At 36.3% G+C, this 22,850-nt stretch overlaps 1 protein-coding gene across 5 annotated transcripts in view; it reads left to right on the top strand.

Annotated features, from left to right (window-relative positions):
- Positions 1 to 7,867: 7,867 nt before the first annotated feature.
- The window catches only part of THUMPD1 (THUMP domain containing 1), a 32,316-nt gene continuing 17,333 nt past the window's right edge, over positions 7,868 to 22,850 (top strand). Inside the window, exons 1-6 of one of the 5 annotated variants that reach the window (XR_008494589.2) lie at positions 7,949 to 8,279; positions 10,716 to 10,890; positions 11,830 to 12,078; positions 12,500 to 12,926; positions 18,199 to 18,343; positions 19,116 to 19,206. Coding sequence is in view for 4 of the 5 variants with exons in the window: in XM_063654576.1 (XP_063510646.1) it covers positions 7,991 to 8,279; positions 10,702 to 10,890; positions 11,830 to 12,078; positions 12,500 to 12,906 (1,134 nt within the window). In the remaining variant the exon portion in view is untranslated. Of the gene's footprint in view, positions 8,280 to 10,701; positions 10,891 to 11,829; positions 12,079 to 12,499; positions 16,125 to 18,198; positions 18,344 to 19,115; positions 19,207 to 22,850 lie in introns of those variants that run through there. The other 4 variants (XM_063654575.1, XM_054453398.2, XM_063654577.1 and 1 more) reach the window with 4 other exon arrangements.

Genomic DNA, 22,850 nt, shown 5'->3' with positions numbered 1-22,850 from the left:
AAATATAAGTTAGTTCATATTACACATATCTCACTTTGAAAATCTTTTCTTTTTTCTTTTTTTTTGGAGACAAAGTTTCGCTCTTGTCACCCAGGCTAGAGTGCAATGGTGCAATTATGGCTCATTGCAACCTCTGCCTCCTGGGTTCAAATGATTCTTTTACTTCAGCCTCCCGAGTAGCTGGGGTTACAAGTGCCCACAACCACACCTGGCTGATTTTTGTATTTTTAGTAGAGATGGGGTTTCACCATGTTGGCCAGGCTAGTCTCGAACTCCTGACCTCAAGTGATCTGTCTGCCTCGGACTCCCAAAGTGCTGGGATTACAGGTGTGAGCCACTGCCTCTGGCCAGAGCTTTTCATATTAACATGTTTAGATATAATAGGTTATCTCTGGGGTACTGAGAACAAGCAAGAAGTGACTAGAAACACATCAAAGCAAACTGACCAACACAAAAAGCCTGAGTCTCAACCTCAACTTTTTTGGTAAAAATTATCTCTACCAAACCTTCCAATTAGCAACAGCTACAACAAAACAGCAGCAGTGAACACATTGAATATTTGTACGTGCGACTGACATGAATATTTTATTCAATACTCACAATGACCTTTAAGATATATGCTGTGGCTATTCTCATTTTACTGATGAGGAACATGAGGATTAGAACAATTAACTTCCCCAAGGTCACAGAACTAGCAATGTGGTGGACTCAGTATTTAAACTCAGGATGGTGTGACCCCTAAAATATATTCTTAATCAATTTGTCTTTGTTCATCTATACATTGAATGCTGTACTCTCACTGAGGATGTGGCTTCCCTTCAATTTTTCATTTAAATATAAATTATTCAACCTGAGTATTCATGTAGATAATTATTTAGGTCTCATTTGTACTGAAAGAAACTCTAAACTCCAGTTACCCTAGACTCTTTGTTTATTTATTTATCTATCTATTTATTTATTTTTTTGAGACATGGTCTCATTTTGTCCCCCCAGGCTGGAGTACAGTGGTCAGATCATGGCTCACTGCAGCCTTGACCTCCTGGGCTCAAACGATCCTCCCACCTCAGCCCCCCAAGTAGCTGGGACCACAGGTGGGCACCACCACACCTAACTTTTATAGTTTTTGTAAAGATGGGGCTTCACCATGTTGCCCAGGTTGGTCTGGAACTCCTGAGCTCAAGCGATCCACCTGCCTTGGCCACCCAAAATGCTAGGATTACAGGCGTGAGCCATCATGCCCAGCTAGACTCTTAAATGTACACTATACCTACCCTGAAATTTATATTTCTTATATTAGTGTTTTACTCAAGACTAGCATTCTGCATTGGTGGAATATGCAGTCCATAGCATGATTTGAGTGGTAAACGGAATTACCTTTCTCTAACTTACTAAACTGAGATGCCACCATTGGTGATTCATTCTTTGGAGCATTGACTGAAGTGAAAGTAAGAAGCAGGCAGATGATCTAGAAGTGCTCAAAGAAGTAAAACTAAATAATAAAACTGTTGCAGGACTTAAGGGACAGGAGAGACCAATGGGTGGGACAGGAGGATTTTATTAGGTGAGCACCAGCCCAGCAGATTAACATCCAAAGGCTGAGCCCTGAACAAAGACAGGGCTTGACTTTTATACATGCATTTGAAAGGGGGTTGGCCAGTTTGATGGTGTGAAACCTGTAGGGCGGGTAAGCAAGCTTACAGAAGCAGAACAAAGGCAGTTTGTTAAACAGTGACAGGTTTTGCAACTGAAGCATATCTTGTGACCTTGCCATGCTGTACAGAAGGGAAAAACGAACTTATAAAACTTTGCAAAATAATTATGAGAATGATAAGGGGGAAGAGGGAAGCTGAAAGAGAAGAAAAACTTGTTTTTCTCATCCCTGCTCTGGGATGGCAGGGAGAGGCTCTGGAACCCATCCCTTGAGGGCCCTCGCTCTGCAGATAGTGTTATCAAAGCCCTTCCAGAGCCCTGTCTATCGCTGGGCCTTGAAGTGAGTCAGCCTCCAAGAAAACTTGTTTTTTTTTATATCTCCTGCTTCAAAACAATTACTTTGGAACATAGATTATTCAACCAAATCCCAAAGAAGTGGGAAGGAAGTACCCACAAAACACCAGGAAAAGTTTAAGAAGAAAGACTTGTATGTATAGAGTATAAAATTGAAGGAGAAAATTGGAGGGAAAGAGATTCAATGACTTTTGCCCTTAAGAACATAGGCCCTCAAAGTGCCAAGTTTGCAATAGAGAAACGTATCTGTCAAAACTGGGACCCAGGCACTGGTGGGATGAAATTAATTAGAGGTGATGGGATCAGTATAGGACACCCAGCAGGGCTGAGTAGGTACAAAGGCCAGGCCAAATGTGACTCCTCTAGGGGCAGACTCAAGTTCACATTGGTTTAAAATTGGGTTCCAGCCTGGGAGATCAGGCTGTTGGGTGAGTTTCCCACACAGCGTGTGGGTGTAATGAAAGCACAAATGTGACAAGTGCTGCCAGTGAGGCTACAAAGCTAGTGAAAGGTGGGATGTCATTCAATCAAATGTGAGGCAGAAACCAGTTGGCAGAGGTAAGGCATGCAAGTCTTACGCATTTTATGTTATTTTACTTTACACTATATATACTTTTAAATTCCCTTTTCCACAGAGGAGGTCTATAGAAAAATTAAATAAAATCCCTTTTAGTCTCCTAAGTAAAGGGATTCAACAGCTTTTAGTAAACCAAAAATATAAAAGAACCATTAAATTAAAGAATAATAGACAAATAATGAAGTTAGGTGATCAGACTGAGGGATGGATATTTACACCAAAAAGAAAAAAACAGGCTTCCGTGATTCACGACTGAATCTGAAAGCAGCTGTTTTTAAGCACATATTGACTGAACAGTGGCTGAGAGCTAAGCACTTGTCATGCCTGATCTTACTGGATTTTCCTAATAACCCATGATGTGAGTATTATTATTTCCATTATTATTATTATTTTTAAATCTAACAGGGAACCTAAACCTTGGCTTGGGTAACTTACTCAGAGTTTCACAGCCAGGTTATGGCCAAAGCAGAATTTGAACTTGGTTTGGCTTTAGAACCTGGGCTTTTGATCATACTTGATACCTACTCTGAAGGCAGCAGATATTGGGAATCAAGTCAGAAGGAGACCGGGATTCAGAGCCAGGATATCCATTCCCTGAAGATGCTGGGTAACAAGAGACTAAGGCAGGAAGTGTGGATGGGAAGCAAGGTCAGAACACAAGGAGTGTCTAAGAGCATCTCCTACCTGGATTCTGTACTGAACATATAAGTAGAACTTCAGGGACAGTAACTTTGAAGGTTAGGAAGAGAAATGGAAAGGGAATCTAGAATGTGTCACACCATTCCCCCCTTGCTTGGCTGTGAGGCCTTCTGAATATCTGAAGCAAATAGGTTAATTAAAACAAAAGGTAACTTCCTCAGATCACCTTCATCTACTCTAGATGGTGCCACAAGGTGCCAAGTGGTCTCTGTTTATTTATTTATTTATTTTGAGACAGAGTCTATTTTGCCCAGGCTGGAGTGCAGTGGCACGATTTCAGCTCACTGCAACCTCTGCCTCCCAGGTTCAAGCAACTCTCGTGTCTAGCCTCCCAAATAGCTGGGATTACAGGCATGCACCACCATGCCCGACTAATTTTTTTATTTTTAGTAGAGATGGGGTTTTGCCATGTTACCCAGGCTGGTCTTGAACTGGCCTCAAGTGATCTACCCTCCTTGGCCTCCCAAAGTGCTGGGATTACAAGCGTGAGCCACCGTGCCTGGCCCCAAGTGGTCCCTTCTAAGAGAGGTTTTCAAGCGACAGAGTCCCTGGTGTCTAAGGATAGACACCGGGCCATTGTCCATGTCTGTGAGGTAACCTAAGGAGGTGAAAGTTCACACAGCCATGAAATGATAGATGTAGTCTAAAGAATAAACAAAAAAGAACAAAGAAGAATAATAAGGAATAAATGAAGGCTGAGTTATTTAGAGCTGGACAAGGGCCTGGTTCAGAAGAGGAAGTAAGTGTACGCAGCCCCGGCAGCTGCCACAGGATGAGGGTGTGATTTAGATAACTAACATCTAGACTGAGAGCTACAGGGTTGCATATTTTTCTCACTTCATTGGATATTCTCTGCACAGTCAGCAACCATGAAATACAATAAACTGTTAAAAAACTTTAGACAAATTAAATTTAACAGAATTAAATTGCACAAGGAAGGATTCTCAAATCAGGCAGGCCCCTGACCCGCTAACCAGAATAGGTTTAGAGACATCCTGGTGCTGCCACGTGGTCAGAGATGATTTATGGACATAAAAAGAAAAGTGAGGTGCAGGAAATGGAAGTAAGGTACAGAAACAGCCCAATAGCTTACAACTCAGTATTTGCCTTATTTAAACGTGGTTTGGCTGGGCGCAGTGGCTCATGCCTGTAATCCCAGCACTTTGGGAGGCGAAGTGGGCAGATCACTTGAGGTCAGGAGCTCAAGATAAGCCTGGCCAACATAGTGAAACTCCATATCTACTAAAAATACAAAAATTAGTTGGCCGTGGTGGCATGCACAGGTAATCCCAGCTACCTGGGAGGCTGAGGCAGGAGAATCGCTTGAACCCAGGAAGTGGAGGTTGCAGTGAGCCGAGATTGCACCAGTGCACTCCATCCTGAGCCGACAGCAAGACTCCGTCTCAAAAAACATGGTTTGAACAGCCACCTGTGAGTGGTTGAGCATGGCTTCTGTGCTTGGCTGAGATTTAGCTACTTGTTACAAGAGCAGTTACAGTCTCTTGTAACAATATATATATAATATTATAATATATATTATATATAATATAACATATAATATAATATATAATATAATATAATATATATTATATTATATAATATTATATATAATATATAATATAATATATAATATAATATAATATTATATATAATATTATATAATATAATATATTATATAATATATAATATTATATATATTATATAATTTAATAAATATAATATAATATAATATAATATATAATATATAATATAATATAATATATAATATATAATATAATATATTATATATAATTAATATTATATATTATATATAATATATAATGGTGTAGTATATAATGGTGTATATAATGGTGTGTGTAAATATATATATTTTATATTTATATATATTTTTATATATAAACATATATTATATATTTTTATATATAAATATATATTTTTATATATAAATATATATATTTATAAAAATATATATATAAATATATATTTTTATATATAAATATATATATTTATAAAAATATATATATATAAAAATAAATATATATTTATAAAAATATATATATATAAAAATATATATATATTTATAAAAATATATATATATTTATAAAAATATATATATTTATAAATAAAAATATATATATTTATAAATATTTTTTATAAATAATTTTTTATAAATATATATTTTTATATAAATATATATTTAAATATATATTTTTATATAAATATATATATATTTTTATATAAATATATATTTTTATATAAATATATATATTTTTATATAAATATATATTTTTATATAAATATATATATTTTTATATAAATATATATATTTTTATATAAATATATATTTTTATATAAATATATATATATTTTTATATAAATATATATTTTTATATAAATATATATTTTTATATAAATATATATTTTTTATATAAATATATATTTTTATATAAATATATATTTTTATATAAATAAATATATATTTTTATATAAATATATATATTTTTATATAAATAAATATATATTTTTATATAAAATATATATTTTTATATAAATATATATTTTTATATAAAATATATATTTTATATAAATATATTTTTTATATAAATAAATATATATTTTTATATAAATATATATATTTTTATATCAAGATATATTTTTATATAAATATATATTTTTATATCAAGATATATTTTTATATAAATATATATTTTTATATCAAGATATATTTTTATATAAAGATATATATTTTTATATCAAGATATATCTTTATATAAAGATATATATTTTTATATCAAGATATATCTTTATATAAATATATATATTTTTATATCAATATATATCTTTATATCAATATATATTTTTATATCAATATATATTTTTATATCTATATATATTTTTATATCTATATATATTTTTATATCAATATATATATTTTTATATCAATATATATTTTTATATCTATATATATTTTTATATCAATATATATTTTTATATCTATATATATTTTTATATCAATATATATTTTTATATAAATATATATATATTTTTATATCAATATATATTTTTATATAAATATACATTTTTTTATATCAATATATATTTTTATATAAATATATATATTTTTATATCAATATATATTTTTATATCTATATATATATTTTTATATCAATATATATATTTTTATATAAATATATATATTTTATATCAATATATGTATTTTTATATAAATATATGTATTTTTATATAAATATATATATTTATATAAACATATTTTTATATAAACATATATTTTTATATAAACATATTTTTATATAAACATATATTTATTTTTATATAAGCATATATTTATTTTTATATATTTTTATTTATTTTTTTATATATTTTTATTTATTTTTGTATATATTTTTATATTTATTTTTATATATTTTTATATTTATTTTTATATATTTTTATATAAAGATGTATTTATATATATTTTTATATAAAGATGTATTTAGATATATTTTTATATAAAGATGTATTTAGATATATTTTTATATAAAGATGTATTTAGATATATTTTTAAAGATGTATTTAGATATATTTTATATAAAGATGTATTTAGATATATTTTTATATAAAGATGTATTTAGATATATTTTTATATAAGGATGTATTTAGATATATTTTTATATAAGGATGTATTTAGATATATTTTTATATAAAGATGTATTTAGATATATTTTTATATAAAGATGTATTTAGATATATTTTTATATAAAGATGTATTTAGATATATTTTTATATAAAGATGTATTTAGATATATTTTTATATAAAGATGTATTTAGATATATTTTTATATAAAGATGTATTTAGATATATTTTTATATAAAGATGTATTTAGATATATTTTTATATAAAGATGTATTTAGATATATTTTTATATAAAGATGTATTTAGATATATTTTTATATAAAGATGTATTTAGATATATTTTTATATAAAGATGTATTTAGATATATTTTTATATAAAGATGTATTTAGATATATTTTTATATAAAGATGTATTTAGATATATTTTTATATAAAGATGTATTTAGATATATTTTTATATAAAGATGTATTTAGATATATTTTTATATAAAGATGTATTTAGATATATTTTTATATAAAGATGTATTTAGATATATTTTTATATAAAGATATATTTATATTCGCGACTGGGCTCAGGAACACATAAAGGTCAACTTGTTTTTGTGATTGTTTTTCAATAACTCAAATACAGGTACAGAGTTATCTGTAACAGTGCTGGATGAATGAATGCCTCAAGGGGCTCATGCAACCTGTTACGGGACTTGACCATTTTGTCCACGTTCAATTGAGTTCAAATTTAATATTTAATTTTTCCTCCACAGTAGCTGGCAGAATTATAGGGAAGGCTGGAGGAACAGGTACCAAGGTTGGGTGGAGGAAGCTATATGGCTGGAGCCAGCTTCAAGGGCTTGGGGAGCCACAGACACCACTTCCAGAATGGCTGCTATGCTGCCTCTACTGGATTCAGGTCGCAGTCGGGAGGCGGGGCAGGAGGCGGGGCTTGGGCGGGTATCACTCCACGCCTTTGACGATTACAGACCGGCCTTAGGACCTGGCGCAGCACGGAATGAGGCTTCGAGGCGGGATAGGGGAGGCGGTCGCTCATATCTGACGTCACCAGCTCGCGCTGGCAGTAGATGAGGACGCCAACGGCAGCTGAGAAACGTTTCTCTTTCCTCTCAGCTTGCGCACACCATGGCGGCCCCTGCCCAGCAGACTTCTCAGCCTGGCGGCGGGAAGCGCAAAGGCAAGGCTCAGTATGTGCTGGCCAAGCGCGCTCGGCGCTGCGACGCTGGTGGGCCCCGTCAGCTAGAGCCCGGGCTACAGGGCATCCTCATCACCTGCAATATGAACGAGCGCAAGTGCGTGGAGGAGGCCTACAGCCTGCTCAACGAATACGGCGACGACATGTATGGGCCAGAAAAGGTACCGGTCCCGCGGTGGGCGCGCGGGCCGGCCGGCTGCCAGGCCTTGCGGGAGGAGGGAAGGGTGGAGGGATGGCTGCCGGTATGGGCATGCGCGCCTCGGGTCGTCGGCGTGACGGCTGTAGGGGCGTGGCCTCGCCGGCGTTTCCGTCCCTCCAGAGGCGCTCGCAGACTTCGGTGCTATCGGTTTTGTGCTTGAAGCGCTTGCACCTTTCCTTGCCATCATTAACCACGGTAGCTTCCATTACTTTTATTTTTATTTTTGTGAGACAGAGTCTCGCTCTGTTGCCCAGGCTGGAGTGCAGTGGCGTGATGATAGCTCAGGGGAGCCTCGACTTCTCCTGCCTCAGCCTCCAGAGTAGCTGGGACTACGGGTGGGCGCCACCACTCTCAGCTAAGTTTTGTAAATTGTAGATAAGGGGTCTCACTGTTTTGCCCAGGGTAGTCCTAAACCCTACACTCAAGCGACCCTCCGTCTCTGCCTCTCAAAGTGCTGAGATTGCAGGCGCGAGCCACTGAGCCTGGCCTACCTCCCACTTACGGATTGTTCATTGAGGGCCAGGCGGTGTGCTGAAGCTCTTTCAAAAACACATTTCTCATGACAGCCTCGTGAAGTTGGAGTAATAATGTATTTACCTGAAGCAATAATATCTCTGAAATAGTAGGTTTACTACTAATGCTAGTTATTGCACTTAAAATACATTTTAGAAAGTAAAAACTTCTACCAATATCACCTAAAGTCTTACTGCTTGGAAATCATATTACTGGCTTAGAATCTGGACCAATACACACATGCACACTGAGGGATTAAATGAAGAAGGGTAATACAGAGGGAATTTAAATTCACGGCTCATCCTCTGCTAGCTTGGGGACTCAGACATGGGCACATTATTTGATGCTGCTGAGCTAGATAAAAAAGAGAATACTTTAAGACTGGCTAGTGAGTTGCTTATGTACATAAAGTACATACTGGTATGTAATAAAGTTTCTGTAAATGTATACAATTATTATTGTGCCTGACTGGCAATTTCATTGGGCACTAGGGGGCAGAGAGCTGGGCAACAAGTGCATATCCTGTCTACTGCTGTACTTTGAGCAAATTCTTTTTTTGGAAGCGGTCTTGCTCTGTCACCCAAGGTGGACCCTGGAGTACAGTGGCATGATCTTGCTCACTGCAACCTCCACCTCAGGGGCTGAAGCAATCCTCCTGCCTCAGCCCCCGAGTAGCAGGGACTGAAGGCATGTGCCACCATGCCCGACTAATTTTTTGTATTTTTTGTAGAGACGGGTTCTCAGGCCATGTTGTCCAGGCTGGTCTCAAATTCCTAGGCTCAAGGGATCTGCCCACCTCTGCTCCCTAAAGTACTGGGATTACAGGCATGAGCCACCATGCTTGGCCAAAATTATTGAACAATGTATTTCTTTGCCTTGTTCCTTAATAGAACAAGAGTAAGGGTTTTTAATTCCACAAGTATTTGGTCTAATCTTACCAAAAGGACAGTGTCGTGTGAGGCACACAGATACCTGGTCAAGGTGTTAAGGTCCACCGTAAAATGATTGATCTGGTCAGCACGTTTCTCTCTGCCTCAAACTGTCAGGATGCTTTTGAAAACATTTTCAAATTTTACATTCTGTAGTCTGTGGGAATTCCCTCTTCCTCCACTTTTTTTTTTTTTTTTAAATTTTTTTGAGACAGAGTCTTGCTCTGTCACCCAGGCTGGAGTGCAGTGGTGCAATCTCAGCTCACTGCAACATCTGCCTTCTGGGTTCAAGCGATTCTCCTGCCTCAGCCTCCTGAGTAGCTGGGATTACAGGTGTCTGCCACCACATCGGGCTAATTTTTGTATTTTTAGTAGAGACAGGGTTTCACCATGTTAGCTAGGCTGGTCTCGAACTCCTGACCTCAGGTGATCTGCTTGCCTCTGCCTCCCAAAATGCTGGGATTACGGGCATGAGCCACCACTTCCGGCCTTGCTCCACGTTTTGAAGGGTGTGGTGTCCCAGCTTCCTAAAAAAACTTTATTATCAATACTGAGTCAGCTGGGCATGGTAGCTCACACCTGTAATCCCAGCACTTTGGGAGGCTGAGGCGAGTGGATCTCCTGAGGAGTTTAAGACCAGCCTGACCAACATGGCGAAACTCCATCTCTACTAAAAATACAAAAATTAGCTGAGTGTAGTGGCATGCGCCTGTAATCACAGCTACTCGGGAGGCTGAGGCAGGAGAATTGGTTGAACCCAGGAGGCGGAGGTTGCAGCAAGTCAAGATCGCACCACTGCACTCCAGCCTGGGAGGCAAAGCGAGACTCCATCTTTAGAAAAAAAAAAAAAATCAATACTGAGCCACCTGCCACCAGGGATTTCACATAAATAATTACTTATAGTGTTTAAATGTGAGCTGTTGTGTTATTTCTGCTCATTAGTTTTATGCAAACAGTTTACAGACAAGGATCAGCAGCCCTCTGGAAGTGAGGGAGAGGATGATGATGCAGAGGCTGCCTTGAAGAAAGAAGTTGGTGACATTAAGGCATCTACAGAGATGAGGTTAAGAAGATTCCAGTCAGTGGAAAGTGGAGCAAATAACGTCGTCTTCATCAGGACACTTGGGATAGGTGTGACAAATACTTGCTAAGATTATCGATCTCATAACATCTGGGTATCTTCCTGTCTCAGGGAATACTGCTTACAAAATGGCTTCTTGGGCATGACTCAGTGAATCATTTGATGGCAGCTTCTGTACACTGTATTAGCAGCAGGCCTGTGGAGAGGTAGAATGGGGTGGTGGACGTAGCATTGGCTTATGAGTAGAAACCTGGCTTTGCTGCTTCCTTTGTATATAACTTAAGGCAGAACTAGAGTGCCAGTTCTGTGTAAATAAGGGGCAGCTGCTACTCAGCTCCAGCCAGTTGTTGCTCTTTGGGTATGCAGGGCCAGGTATTCGAATTTCTCAAAAGAAGTTTGAAATCTGGAGTTTTTTTGTTTTTCAATGTGGTCAACTAATTTACAGATTTTCGGAGCAGCCCCAAATAGACTTGTATGTAGGCAGGTTGCAGCCTGAGGACCTCCCTTTCATGATCTTGTGCCCACCATGGTTCTGGGATTCCTCCTGGGTCTGAGATTTAGACTTGTGTGCTAACTTAGCTAATGGATTAATTACATCTTTTAAAGTGACTCACAGAATTTTTTTTTTTTTTTTTTGTAAAAAAGTGTGTACTGTTTAATGTACTCTGTTACGGGAAAACAACAGCATGGTGTTATGGTTGGATAACTCAGGACATCACAAAAATGTTAACAACGGTGTCTACCTAAACAGTCATTTCTAGTGCAAGCAGTAATAATGATGAAAAGTTAAAATATATTAGATACATTATAGTACGTATTAGGCACTGAAGAAATATTGGTTGGAAAGAATGACTGGGTAGATTCATTTAAAATTCATTATGAGAATTTCTTCTGTCAACTTATGTCATTGCCAGTGAAAATTCATTTTAGAGTTTAGTCTTTAAGATGTCTGAGAAATTATCTTCTTAACTTTTTTTTTTTTCCTTAAGAGCCTGAGAAATTGGTGCATCATATTCTCCAGGATATGTACAAAACGAAGAAAAAGAAGACTCGAGTTATTTTGCGAATGTTACCCATCTCAGGCACATGCAAGGCTTTTTTAGAAGATATGAAAAAATATGCAGAAACATTTTTGGAACCCTGGTTTAAAGCTCCAAACAAAGGGACATTTCAGATTGTTTACAAATCTCGAAATAACAGTCATGTGAATAGAGAAGAAGTTATCAGAGAATTGGCAGGTATGTTTTTCTTAGTGATTTTCCATAGGCATTCAATGGTAAATACTTGTTTTTTAAGGATTTTTTTCTTTTGAAAGATTTAAGGCTTACATTTTTGAGTGTAGAACAAATATATTAAAATGTTCTTAAAATAGTATTAAATCAACTAATTTCAATATGTCGGATATGAGGTTTTCTGGTAGTTAGATAAAGTCTTTTTTAACTCGAAATTGAATTTTGTTTGGAAAAAAAATTCTTACTAAATGTTGTAGGGTTTCATTTGTGTTTATTTATTGTAAGGGTTCAGATTATTTGAAGTCCACATAGAAGAATGGATTACTGTATGTCTTGTTTTAACAAGAAACAGAGACAAAAGATTTTTTGTATCTATCAGATGTAATGGTATCCTCCTCAGCTATGTGTTTTTCTGTTTTTGTTACAGGAATAGTGTGCACCCTCAATTCAGAAAATAAAGTGGATCTCACCAATCCACAATACACAGTGGTAGTAGAAATCATCAAAGCTGTCTGTTGCCTGAGTGTTGTGAAAGATTACATGTTGTTTAGAAAATACAATCTCCAGGAGGTGGTGAAGAGCCCTAAGGATCCATCACAGCTTAACTCAAAGCAGGGAAATGGGAAAGAAACTAAACTGGAATCTGCTGACAAATCAGACCAAAACAACACAGCAGAAGGAAAAAATAACCAGCAGGTACCAGCGAATACTGAGGAGCTGGGGCAGACAAAACTAACGTCTAATCCACAGGTGGCAAATGAGGGAGGAGCCAAACCTGAACTTGCAAGTCAAGCCACAGAAGAATCCAAGTCAAATGAAAATGACCTCTCATAGGAAGTCATTCGGTGTTGGAGGTGGGTTTCTCACCTGAGGCTCTACGAGATGTTGCTGGGGCTCCACCTTAAATTGTGACTAAAAACAGTTTTTTATTTGTGTGCTGCATTATGCTGTTCTCACAGTAGTGAGCAATGATTGCGCAGCCCTGTTAACAGTTTTGTTAGGGATCTTTCAGCCTTTATGGTATTATGTAGAGGCAGACCCATGTGCTGCTATTGCAAAGAGGGGAGGATAGGAGGGGGATGTTGGCCTCTCCCAGGCTCCTCTTCTGCAGTGACAGCTGACTTATGGGCGTGAACTAACTGTGAAGTAGAAAATGAGAGGGAAGTTTTCATTCTAAGGAAGGAGTTTTTACATGCCACAGCTCAGCTGCCCGCCTGCCACTTTGTTGTAAACATTGCAAAAATGTGGATCATGTAGGTTAGAAGTGAATTGTTTAGTGAAGTTTTTGTACTTTTGTGATTTTCTTGTTTATATCTGTTTTTATTTTTATTTTATTTTTTTAACATTTGTGTGTAATAAAGCTGACAGTCCAGTGTCGCAATTTTGGAAGGCAAGATGTGAGAGAGAAGAGAACCATTTTAGGCATGGAACTACAGACATTTCTGAAAAGGTTGGTGATGAAGAATTTCAGTCTTCTGAGTATACTTCAGTATACTAGTGCAACAAGGGACACAAAGAAATTCTGTCTTTATAAAGAAAGCTACTTCTCAAGGGTATTATGTGTACTCAGTCCAAGCTGTCCTGTCCCATTGTGCATTCTCTGTGGCATGCAACTTACAAAACTAGCAATTGTAACAATAAATCACAGCCACTTGACAAGAAAGGATATTCATTATTTTCAAATGGCTTTTGGACTATCAAAAACAGTAGGGCTTTTGTTCAGAAATCACCTTTAGTCAAAAGGTTTAAGAAGCAAATTATTTAGTAGCAGAACTTATCTCAGGAAAGGAAAATATGCATAGTTGGTGAGAATCTAATAACATTAAAATGCTGGGGCAAGATGCAGTACAAAATTGAGAAGACTTTATTCTCAGTAAGTTGATTTACTGATGATATCTCATATGATGCAAAAAAGGTTTTGTGTCATTAACTGAAAAGTAGCAGCTTCTCTATCCAGGATGATGAGTCAACAGGTTTCGCTAATATTTGTCATGCTGTAGCATTTGTAAGATTTGTAAATGATGAAATTCAAAGAAAACTTTTTCTATTGCTAGGAGCCTGCCAGAACAAAGGCCAATATATAATGTTGTGACATCGTATCTGATAACCAGAGGTCTGTTATCTACACTCCTGGTGCCCCATCAGTGGTTGTCTCCATAAGTCATTTTGCGTTATTAAAAAAAAAGAAATCCTGATGTTGACTTTATAGCACACTGCTTTCTCCACAGAGATGCTGATATCAAAAACTTGAAGATACAGTGATGTTCTGAATAATGTTACAAAACTGGTTACCTGTATCAAAGACCCATTTATGCAAAAATGTTAAAAAAAAAAAAAAAAACACCCAAAACAAAAACCTGGACAGACAGCACATAAACCTCCTGCACCATACAGACATCCAGTGGCTTATCAGAGGAAGCGTTCTCTACAGGATATTTGAATTGAAAGGTGAATTGCCAGAGTACTTAAGAAAATAGCCAGCTTTTGCTGAGTGCTTTGGAATTGAAAAATGACTACAGAAAGTAGCCTATTGCAGACGTTTTTCATCACATGAACAAATGGACAAGTCTCTGAAAGGTTCTGGGGAAAAATTTTTTTCTTAAAGTGACAAGAGTCTTAGATCTAAAAGGAAACTGACTTGCTACCTTGCCAGAGGAATTCTTGAAATGTTTCTGCAGCCACTTGGACTTGAAAATAAAGGGTGCAACTCTCCAATCTTGTTCTAACCCAGCTGGAGGAACCACAAGACCCAATGAAATAGCATTTTCTCTCCTTTTCCCAGCGCTAGTATATAACTTATGAGGAACCCTTGTCTCTGAATCTGCTCAGCTTGAAATTTTGTCTCTGAAGGAAGAGAATGAACTCAGCCCTAGTCTGACAGTCCTAGATTTCTGTGAAATAAGAGTATTCTTCAACTTAGTGCTTACACTCACATACCGTGAGGGTTCTCTGCAGGGGTTTAGGGGTTTCCTGAATTTGAAAGTTTTTTCAAGGCCTATTTTTGGGTAAAACAATTGAAAAGGCAGACACCAACAAAGTCTGCAAACAGTCCAGATTAAGAATATTAAGGAGCTGTAAAGTTAGCTTGTAGAAAGGGCTTATCCTTAAGTTTTAAAAAGTTAGGAAGTCCTAAAAATGTTAGGCTTCCTGCACAAGTGGCTATGTTCATTTAATGGCTAGTGAACATGGGAATGTATTTTTATCCTCCTAGCTAGTGGTTCTGTTTGGTAAACCAGACTTAGAATGATTTGAGAGGGGCAAAGAGAATAGGCAGGACCTTCCTTCTATAGCTTTACATATTTAGAATGTTAATACTTAATGACATTGAAGTTACCTTGCAATGATTGATAAGAGGATTATTAATATCAGTTAGGGGAATAGGGAGGATAGGATTTTGGTGCCTTCTTCAGCAGACTTGCTCCAAGACAAAGATTGTATTTTGATTGTGCAAGACAAAAGGACTCGGAAAAACATTGGCCATATGCCTACAGAACATACAACTCTGTGGAACTAAATTGTTTTTATTTTGTGAAAGCTGCTACTTTACGGAAAGATTTTGATTTTATAGTTTGTTTTTAATTGTCTTTTATATTTATTTGTATTTGGTAAGAATCGGTTGTTACACAAGCTGTTCTTTCCCAGTTACAAAATCCTGTGTTCGGTTGTAACCTGAACTCATTAAAAGACGTGTTTTCAGGTTTATCAACTGTTTATTTTCACTGACATTTGAGCATGTTATTTTATAAATGACAAGATTCCAGGGTAGGAAGTGAGTGCTTTTTATTCCCCTTTTATTTTTTCTTTTAAAAAATTATGTCAGTTAAAAAAAATAATAATAAAACTGCAGTCTTGTGGTTTAGAAAACTTGTTTAGCTCCATAGAGGAAAGAATGTTAAACTTCGTATTTTAAAACATGATTCTCTGAGGTTAAACCTGGTTTTCAAATGTTATTTTTACTTGGATTTTGCTTTTGGTACGGCCAGAAATTGAGCTTGTTTTTTCATAGTTCCTGATATTTTCAGAAAAATCAAAATAAATTTGTTCCCTAAAAATTGGTGTTCTATATTTTTTCTTTCTTTCTGACTCTTAGTAAATCTCTTGCTTTATAGTATATATGTATCATAAAATATGTTTATATGTCAAATTATAAAATATGTCATGGACATGATCCTAAAAAATATTAAAAAATTATTAATTACCCTTGAATAATTAATACTCCTAAATCCAAGTTTAAGATATTTTACAGTTAATTTGCTTCAAAATGAGCCACAGTAATACAGTGCTTACTTTCATTAAATTCACTTACTGATTTTTGAATTATTTATACTCCTCATTTTAACAGTATTTTAATATATTGAAGTTTGGTCTCATAAAGTTGTTAAGTAGAAGAAATTGTCTTGAACATTTAGGATATATCTTTATTTTGAATTAGGCACAAGATAAATGAAATACAGATTCATTGTGCACTTTCTTTTTCTAAGTAATCATTTGACTCCTGCAATTTTAAACACTAGAAACCATCATTACGTTTGTCAGTTTGGTTATTGAAACAATTTTCATCCATATATTTTTAGACTTTTATTTACTTTTTAATTTTTTAGCTAAGTAGAAAACAAAAACCAGGAAGGATCTTAAACATTTTAAGAGAGTAGTCACTGAATTATCCGGAACAAATAGAGAAAGCAATCATATTACTACTTAACCCTTCAGCTTTTTTATCAAGCTATGTTCGTCTCTATTCTTGGTCTCTTAAAACGTGTTTGATTCTCCCAATGATTGTCTTTGGGAGTTCTTGAACAAATTCCACCTAATTGACAGAAAAACGTTATGAGACATTTGATTCCATTTTTCCAATTAGTGCAATAGGAGAGAGCTTGCATGAAACTCTGAGACTGAATTTTAAAGTCTAGATTATCTTAGCCTAAGCTTATTGAATCTCATAGACACCAGAAACTGTTCTGTTTGTATAGGAAGGGTGACAGTGTAGCGCCAGCTTAGGGGTTTTTAGTGCAAATTCACATAAATGCTTTGCCACAAGAAAGTAATAATCCCTTTACCCCATTGCTTTCCCCTAGTTCAAACTAGTCCTAGGTCTCTACTGTTCTGGAAAGTGGAGACTACACCTAAATGCAAAAAGAACATTTAGTTCTTGTCTTTGCAGAGCTGGACCCTGGAGATTGGAGAAGATTTTTTAGGGATAATTTGGAATATATACAGTTTTCTGCCCTGACTTGACCATAAAAATCCTCTTTTTATTCTCTTCTGTCAAAATAAGACTACTGCTGTATTTTAAAATGTCCTCAAATAGCCTTTCTGAAAGTCAAAGTTCATTAATTTAGTGAATGTAATGGAGAAATTGTTGAGTAGTTCTTAGGTTGAAATTTACTACCTTTTGACTGAAATGATGCTAACTAAAATAGAAATTTCATGCAGAGGATCAGTCAGTATCAACCAATTCCATGGTTAGAAAGAAACTACAGGGCCATCTTCATGTCTTTATATAGTATTCTTAAATCCTTATTTGATGAAAGTTTCAGGAAAGATTTCATGGTTTATTTGGATATTGTCTTCTTTCTGAATATTAAATGGGGTCCCTTGATACATACAGGTATGTTCTTTGAATTTATATGGCTATTAGGGCCAAGAGTCCTAGGATAGATGAGTCCAAGTGCTGTCCCTAAGAACAAGGCAGTTGGCCATTCTTGGCCACTGTGCTTTTCTTATACAGAATGGGACAAATTATTTCTAGAAAGAATCTTAGTGATTCAGTATTGCAGAGTTGATTAAAGACTCTAGTTTATAGTGCATTTATACTGTTCTAACAAAACATTTTCAAGTTCTTAGGGCTAAACAAAAAAAGGTGCCCTCTACCTATATAATGAGCTAAAGTCAAAATCCAGTAAAATCTACATTTTAGCTTAGGTCTTAGTTTGGTAACATCCAAACTTAACTTTTGGACAAAATACTTACCTTTCTTGGATATTTGTAACGTGCAGTTAATTTTTTTCACATGATCCTGAAGCTCAAGAGTTAATTTCTCTGCGCTGTAGGACTTAAAGGATGGAGCTATGACAACAAAAGCTTTCACCACCTGCAACAGAGAATTTATCTTGCTCTGTTTTTCAGACACATCAAGGATCTGCAATCAATGCTGAACATAGGTACTTACTGTTTGTTAATAGCAGTTTGAGTGATGACTGCGAATGCCAGAGATTGCTTCTGAACAAAGCTTGGATACAATTACAAAGTGAGGTTTTGAGAATAATTCCAGGTAAATGGTTTGTGAGTATGAGAAGTGCAGCGGTTCAAGAAGGCTAAGTTCTATTTACAGGTCACACATGTATTTAACATTTCAGAGTGATCCCATTTATTATACAGGCAGTCCTTGGTTTATAGATGACCACTTACTCCTTCGAATCTATACCACTAGAAGCATGTAGCAGGGGGACAAATGGAGTTCCCAGAGAATATGTGGTTTCAAGGGAGTTTGAAGAGTCTTAATGGAGGAAGGACTGTGTATCCTGGGAGATCAAATCTCAGGAAGGGGCAGAGTGTGATGGCTTATACCTATAATCCCAAAACATTGGGAGGCCAAGGTGGAAGGATAGTTTAAGCTCAGGAATTTGAAACCGGCCTGGTCAACATAGTGAGACTCCATCTCTATAAAGACTAAAAAGAAAAAATTAGCCAGGGCATGATGATGCACACGTGTAGTCCTAGCAACTCAGGAGGCTGAGGCGGGAGGATTGCTTGAACCCAGCAGTTTGAGGTTGCAGTGAGCTATAACTACACCACTGCACTCCTGCTTTTGCCTGGGTGACAGAGCAAGTCTCCATCTCAAAACAATACAAAATGAAACAAAAAACTCTCAGGAAAGATTGATCTATCTCTATAAGTTCGTTTTTTTGCTTCATATTGTTTGCTTCTCTTTGTAATACTGTGTAAAACCTACCAATTAGATAATTACTGAGGTTAGTAAGCATAATTTATATTATTCATTGTTCATACATTGATTCTAATTGGTGGTTACTTCTGCTCGTCAGCTGAAATCATTTATATTGAGAGGATGAGAACATGGCAGCAGGAGGAAACTTTCTGAGAATGGAATAAATGCGAGTGGAGGGGGTATAAGAGGTAAGAGTAGGGAACCATAGTGTCACTGCAGAGGCTCACTGGTGTGTGAGAGGGAGGTACAGATGTGGGAGGATGCTGAGAGACAAACTGTTTTGAAATTTTGTCACTTGCTGTGTCTGTAGGAAACTTCCATGAGGAAAGGAAATTAGGAAAATAGGGCTTCTTCCTAGAATTACGACTATTATTGTCATTGCCAGAGTTTCCTTTCCATTGGTCCTAAACAGGCTCATGAGACTTATTTGGGAAACTGGCCACAATTTTCTATTTGCTTTGTTTCTGTGAGAAAATGTATTCTGAGTTCCATGACAGTTGTCCATTCAGTGAAATCTGTTGCCTGTTCAGTGAAATCTGCATATGCTTATGCAGTATCTGTTCCCCCTTTTTAGTAGCTACTGTAGTTTTTCCTATAGAGTATTACCCTAACCTCTCTGGTGGGATTGACACCAACCCCTACCTCCAATGATAGACATATGATCCAAGTCTGGCCAATCAGCATATACCATTCCCTGAACCACATTGGTGAGAGATGTGATCTAAGGTAGGCAAATGCAGTCCTGAGAGTTACTTGAAATGGTTGAAAACAGAGGTCTGTCCTTTCCTGGAGGGGTGGAGGGTTGTTAACCTGTGTAAGTCTGGAGTTGATTGCTATCAAATAGGAAGAACCTGATCAAATGGAGCCTATGTCCCTTAAAAGTGTGCTAGAACTGCTAATTCATGCCCCCATGTTTAACAACATGGCTTTCTCAACTTTTAAAGGATAAGAGTCATCAGTTGGTCTTAGGAACCAAAAACATTGTTGCAACTCCAAATAAAAGTAACAAACATGTATTCTTCCACTATCACAACAGCCCTAGTCCCCTTAATCTTACCAATTATTGTTACCTTAACCAGCAGGTTTAAAAAAGGCTCACACCCCAATTATGCAAAATCATCTCTCACATGTGCCTTTGTCATCACCTTTATCCCCACAACATTTATGTGTACAGACCAAGAAGTAATTGTCTCAAACTGACATTGAATGAGGATCCAGACCCTTAAACCCTCACTAAGCTTTAAACTAGACTACTTTTCTACAATATTTATCCCAGTAGCACTATTTGTTACCTGATCTATTATAGAATTCTCAATATGACAAATAAACTCGGACCGTAACATTAATCACTTTTTCAAATATTTACTTATTTTCCTTATCACAATACTAATTCTGGTTACTGCTAACAACCTCTTTCAGCTCTTCATTGGATGAGAGGGTGTAGGAATTATATCTTTCCTACTAATCGGCTGACGATACAGCTGACCAGATACTAATGCAGCAACCCTCAAGCAGTCCTGTACAATTGTATCAGTGATACTGGCTTTATTCTAGCTATGGCATGATTCCTCCTGTCCTCCAACACGAGAATTTCTTTTTTTTTTTTTTAATTATTATTATACTTTAGGTTTTATGGTACATGTGCGCAATGTGCAGGTTAGTTACATATGTATACATGTGCCATGCTGGTGCGCTGCACCCACTAACTCGTCATCTAGCATTAGGTATATCTCCCAGTGCTATCCCTCCCACCTCCCCCCACCCCACAACAGTCCCCGAAGTGTGATGTTCCCCTTCCTGTGTCCATGTGTTCTCATTGTTCAATTCCCACCTATGAGTGAGAATATGCGGTGTTTGGTTTTTTGTTCTTGCGATAGTTTACTGAGAATGATGATTTCCAATTTCATCCATGTCCCTACAAAGGACATGAACTCATCATTTTTTATGGCTGCATAGTATTCTATGGTGTATATGTGCCACATTTTCTTAATCCAGTCTATCATTGTTGGACATTTGGGTTGGTTCCAAGTCTTTGCTATTGTGAATAATGCCGCAATAAACATACGTGTGCATGTGTCTTTATAGCAGCATGATTTATAGTCCTTTGGGTATATACCCAGTAATGGGATGGCTGGGTCAAATGGAATTTCTACTTCTAGATCCCTGAGGAATCGCCACACTGACTTCCACAAGGGTTGAACTAGTTTACAGTCCCACCAACAGTGTAAAAGTGTTCCTATTTCTCCACATCCTCTCCAGCACCTGTTGTTTCCTGACTTTTTAATGATTGCCATTCTAACTGGTGTGAGATGGTATCTCATTGTGGTTTTGATTTGCATTTCTCTGATGGCCAGTGATGGTGAGCATTTTTTCATGTGTTTTTTGGCTGCATAAATGTCTTCTTTTGAGAAGTGTCTGTTCATGTCCTTCGCCCACTTTTTGATGGGGTTGTTTATTTTTTTCTTGTAAATTTGTTTGAGTTCATTGTAAATTCTGGATATTAGCCTTTTGTCAGATGAGTAGGTTGCGAAAATTTTCTCCCATTTTGTAGGTTGCCTGTTCACTCTGATGGTAGTTTCTTTTGCTGTGCAGAAGCTCTTGAGTTTAATTAGATCCCATTTGTCAATTTTGGCTTTTCTTGCCATTGCTTTTGGTGTTTTAGACATGAAGTCCTTGCCCATGCCTATGTCCTGAATGGTAATGCCTAGGTTTTCTTCTAGGGTTTTTATGGTTTTAGGTCTAACGTTTAAGTCTTTAATCCATCTTGAATTGATTTTTGTATAAGGTGTAAGGAAGGGATCCAGTTTCAGCTTTCTACATATGGCTAGCCAGTTTTCCCAGCACCATTTATTAAATAGGGAATCCTTTCCCCATTTCTTGTTTTTCTCAGGTTTGTCAAAGATCAGATAGTTGTAGATATGTGGCATTATTTCTGACGGCTCTCTTCTGTTCCATTGATCTATATCTCTGTTTTGGTACCAGTACCATGCTGTTTTGGTTACTGTAGCCTTGTAGTATAGTTTGAAGTCAGGTAGCAACACGAGAATTTCAACAAATATTTATTCTAAGTCCTACCCCAAACTCCCTCCCACTGGTTAGCCTTCTCTTAGAGGCAGTAGGAAAGTCAGCCCAATTCAGCCTCCACCCCTGACTTCCCTCCGTCATAGAAGGTGCAACCCCAGTCTCAGCCCTACTGTGCTCCAGCACTATAGTTGTAGCAGGAGTTTTTCTACTCATCCTCTTCCACTCTTTAATAAAAAATAGTTTATCAACTTAAACCCTTACATTATGTCTCAGGGCTATTACTACCCTATTTACAGCAATCTGCACCCTAACACAAAACGATATAAAAAAAAAATCATAGCATTCTCCACCTCAAGTCAACTAGAATTTATAATAGTCACAATTGGCATTAATCAACCACACCTAGCATTTATTCACATCTGCACTCATGCCTTTTTTAAAGCTATACTATTCATATGTTCTGGGTCCATCATCCATAGCCTCAATGATGAACAAGACGTCCGAAAAATAGGAGGATTATTCAAGACTCGCCCCTCACTTCCTCCTCCCTAATGATTGGCAGCCTCGCACAGGTATACCTTTCCTCAAAGGCTTCTACTCCAAAGACCTCATCATCAAAGCTGCAAACACATTGTACACCAGCATCTGAGCCCTTTTTATTACTCTTTCGCCACTTTCTTGACAGCTGTCTATAGTACCCATATTATTTTCTTCGCACTAAATAGGACAACTTATTGGCAATTTGTATTAAACTTAAGCATTTGTGAGAAGGCTCAAAATGGATGTCTGGGCTATCTGGATTGTCATA

Source organism: Pongo pygmaeus, chromosome 18 (genome assembly GCF_028885625.2).
Source record: "Pongo pygmaeus isolate AG05252 chromosome 18, NHGRI_mPonPyg2-v2.0_pri, whole genome shotgun sequence".
NCBI lineage: Eukaryota > Metazoa > Chordata > Mammalia > Primates > Hominidae > Pongo > Pongo pygmaeus.
The sequence above is the reverse complement of the archived record's forward strand: the minus strand, read 5'-3'. Positions and strand labels throughout refer to the sequence as shown.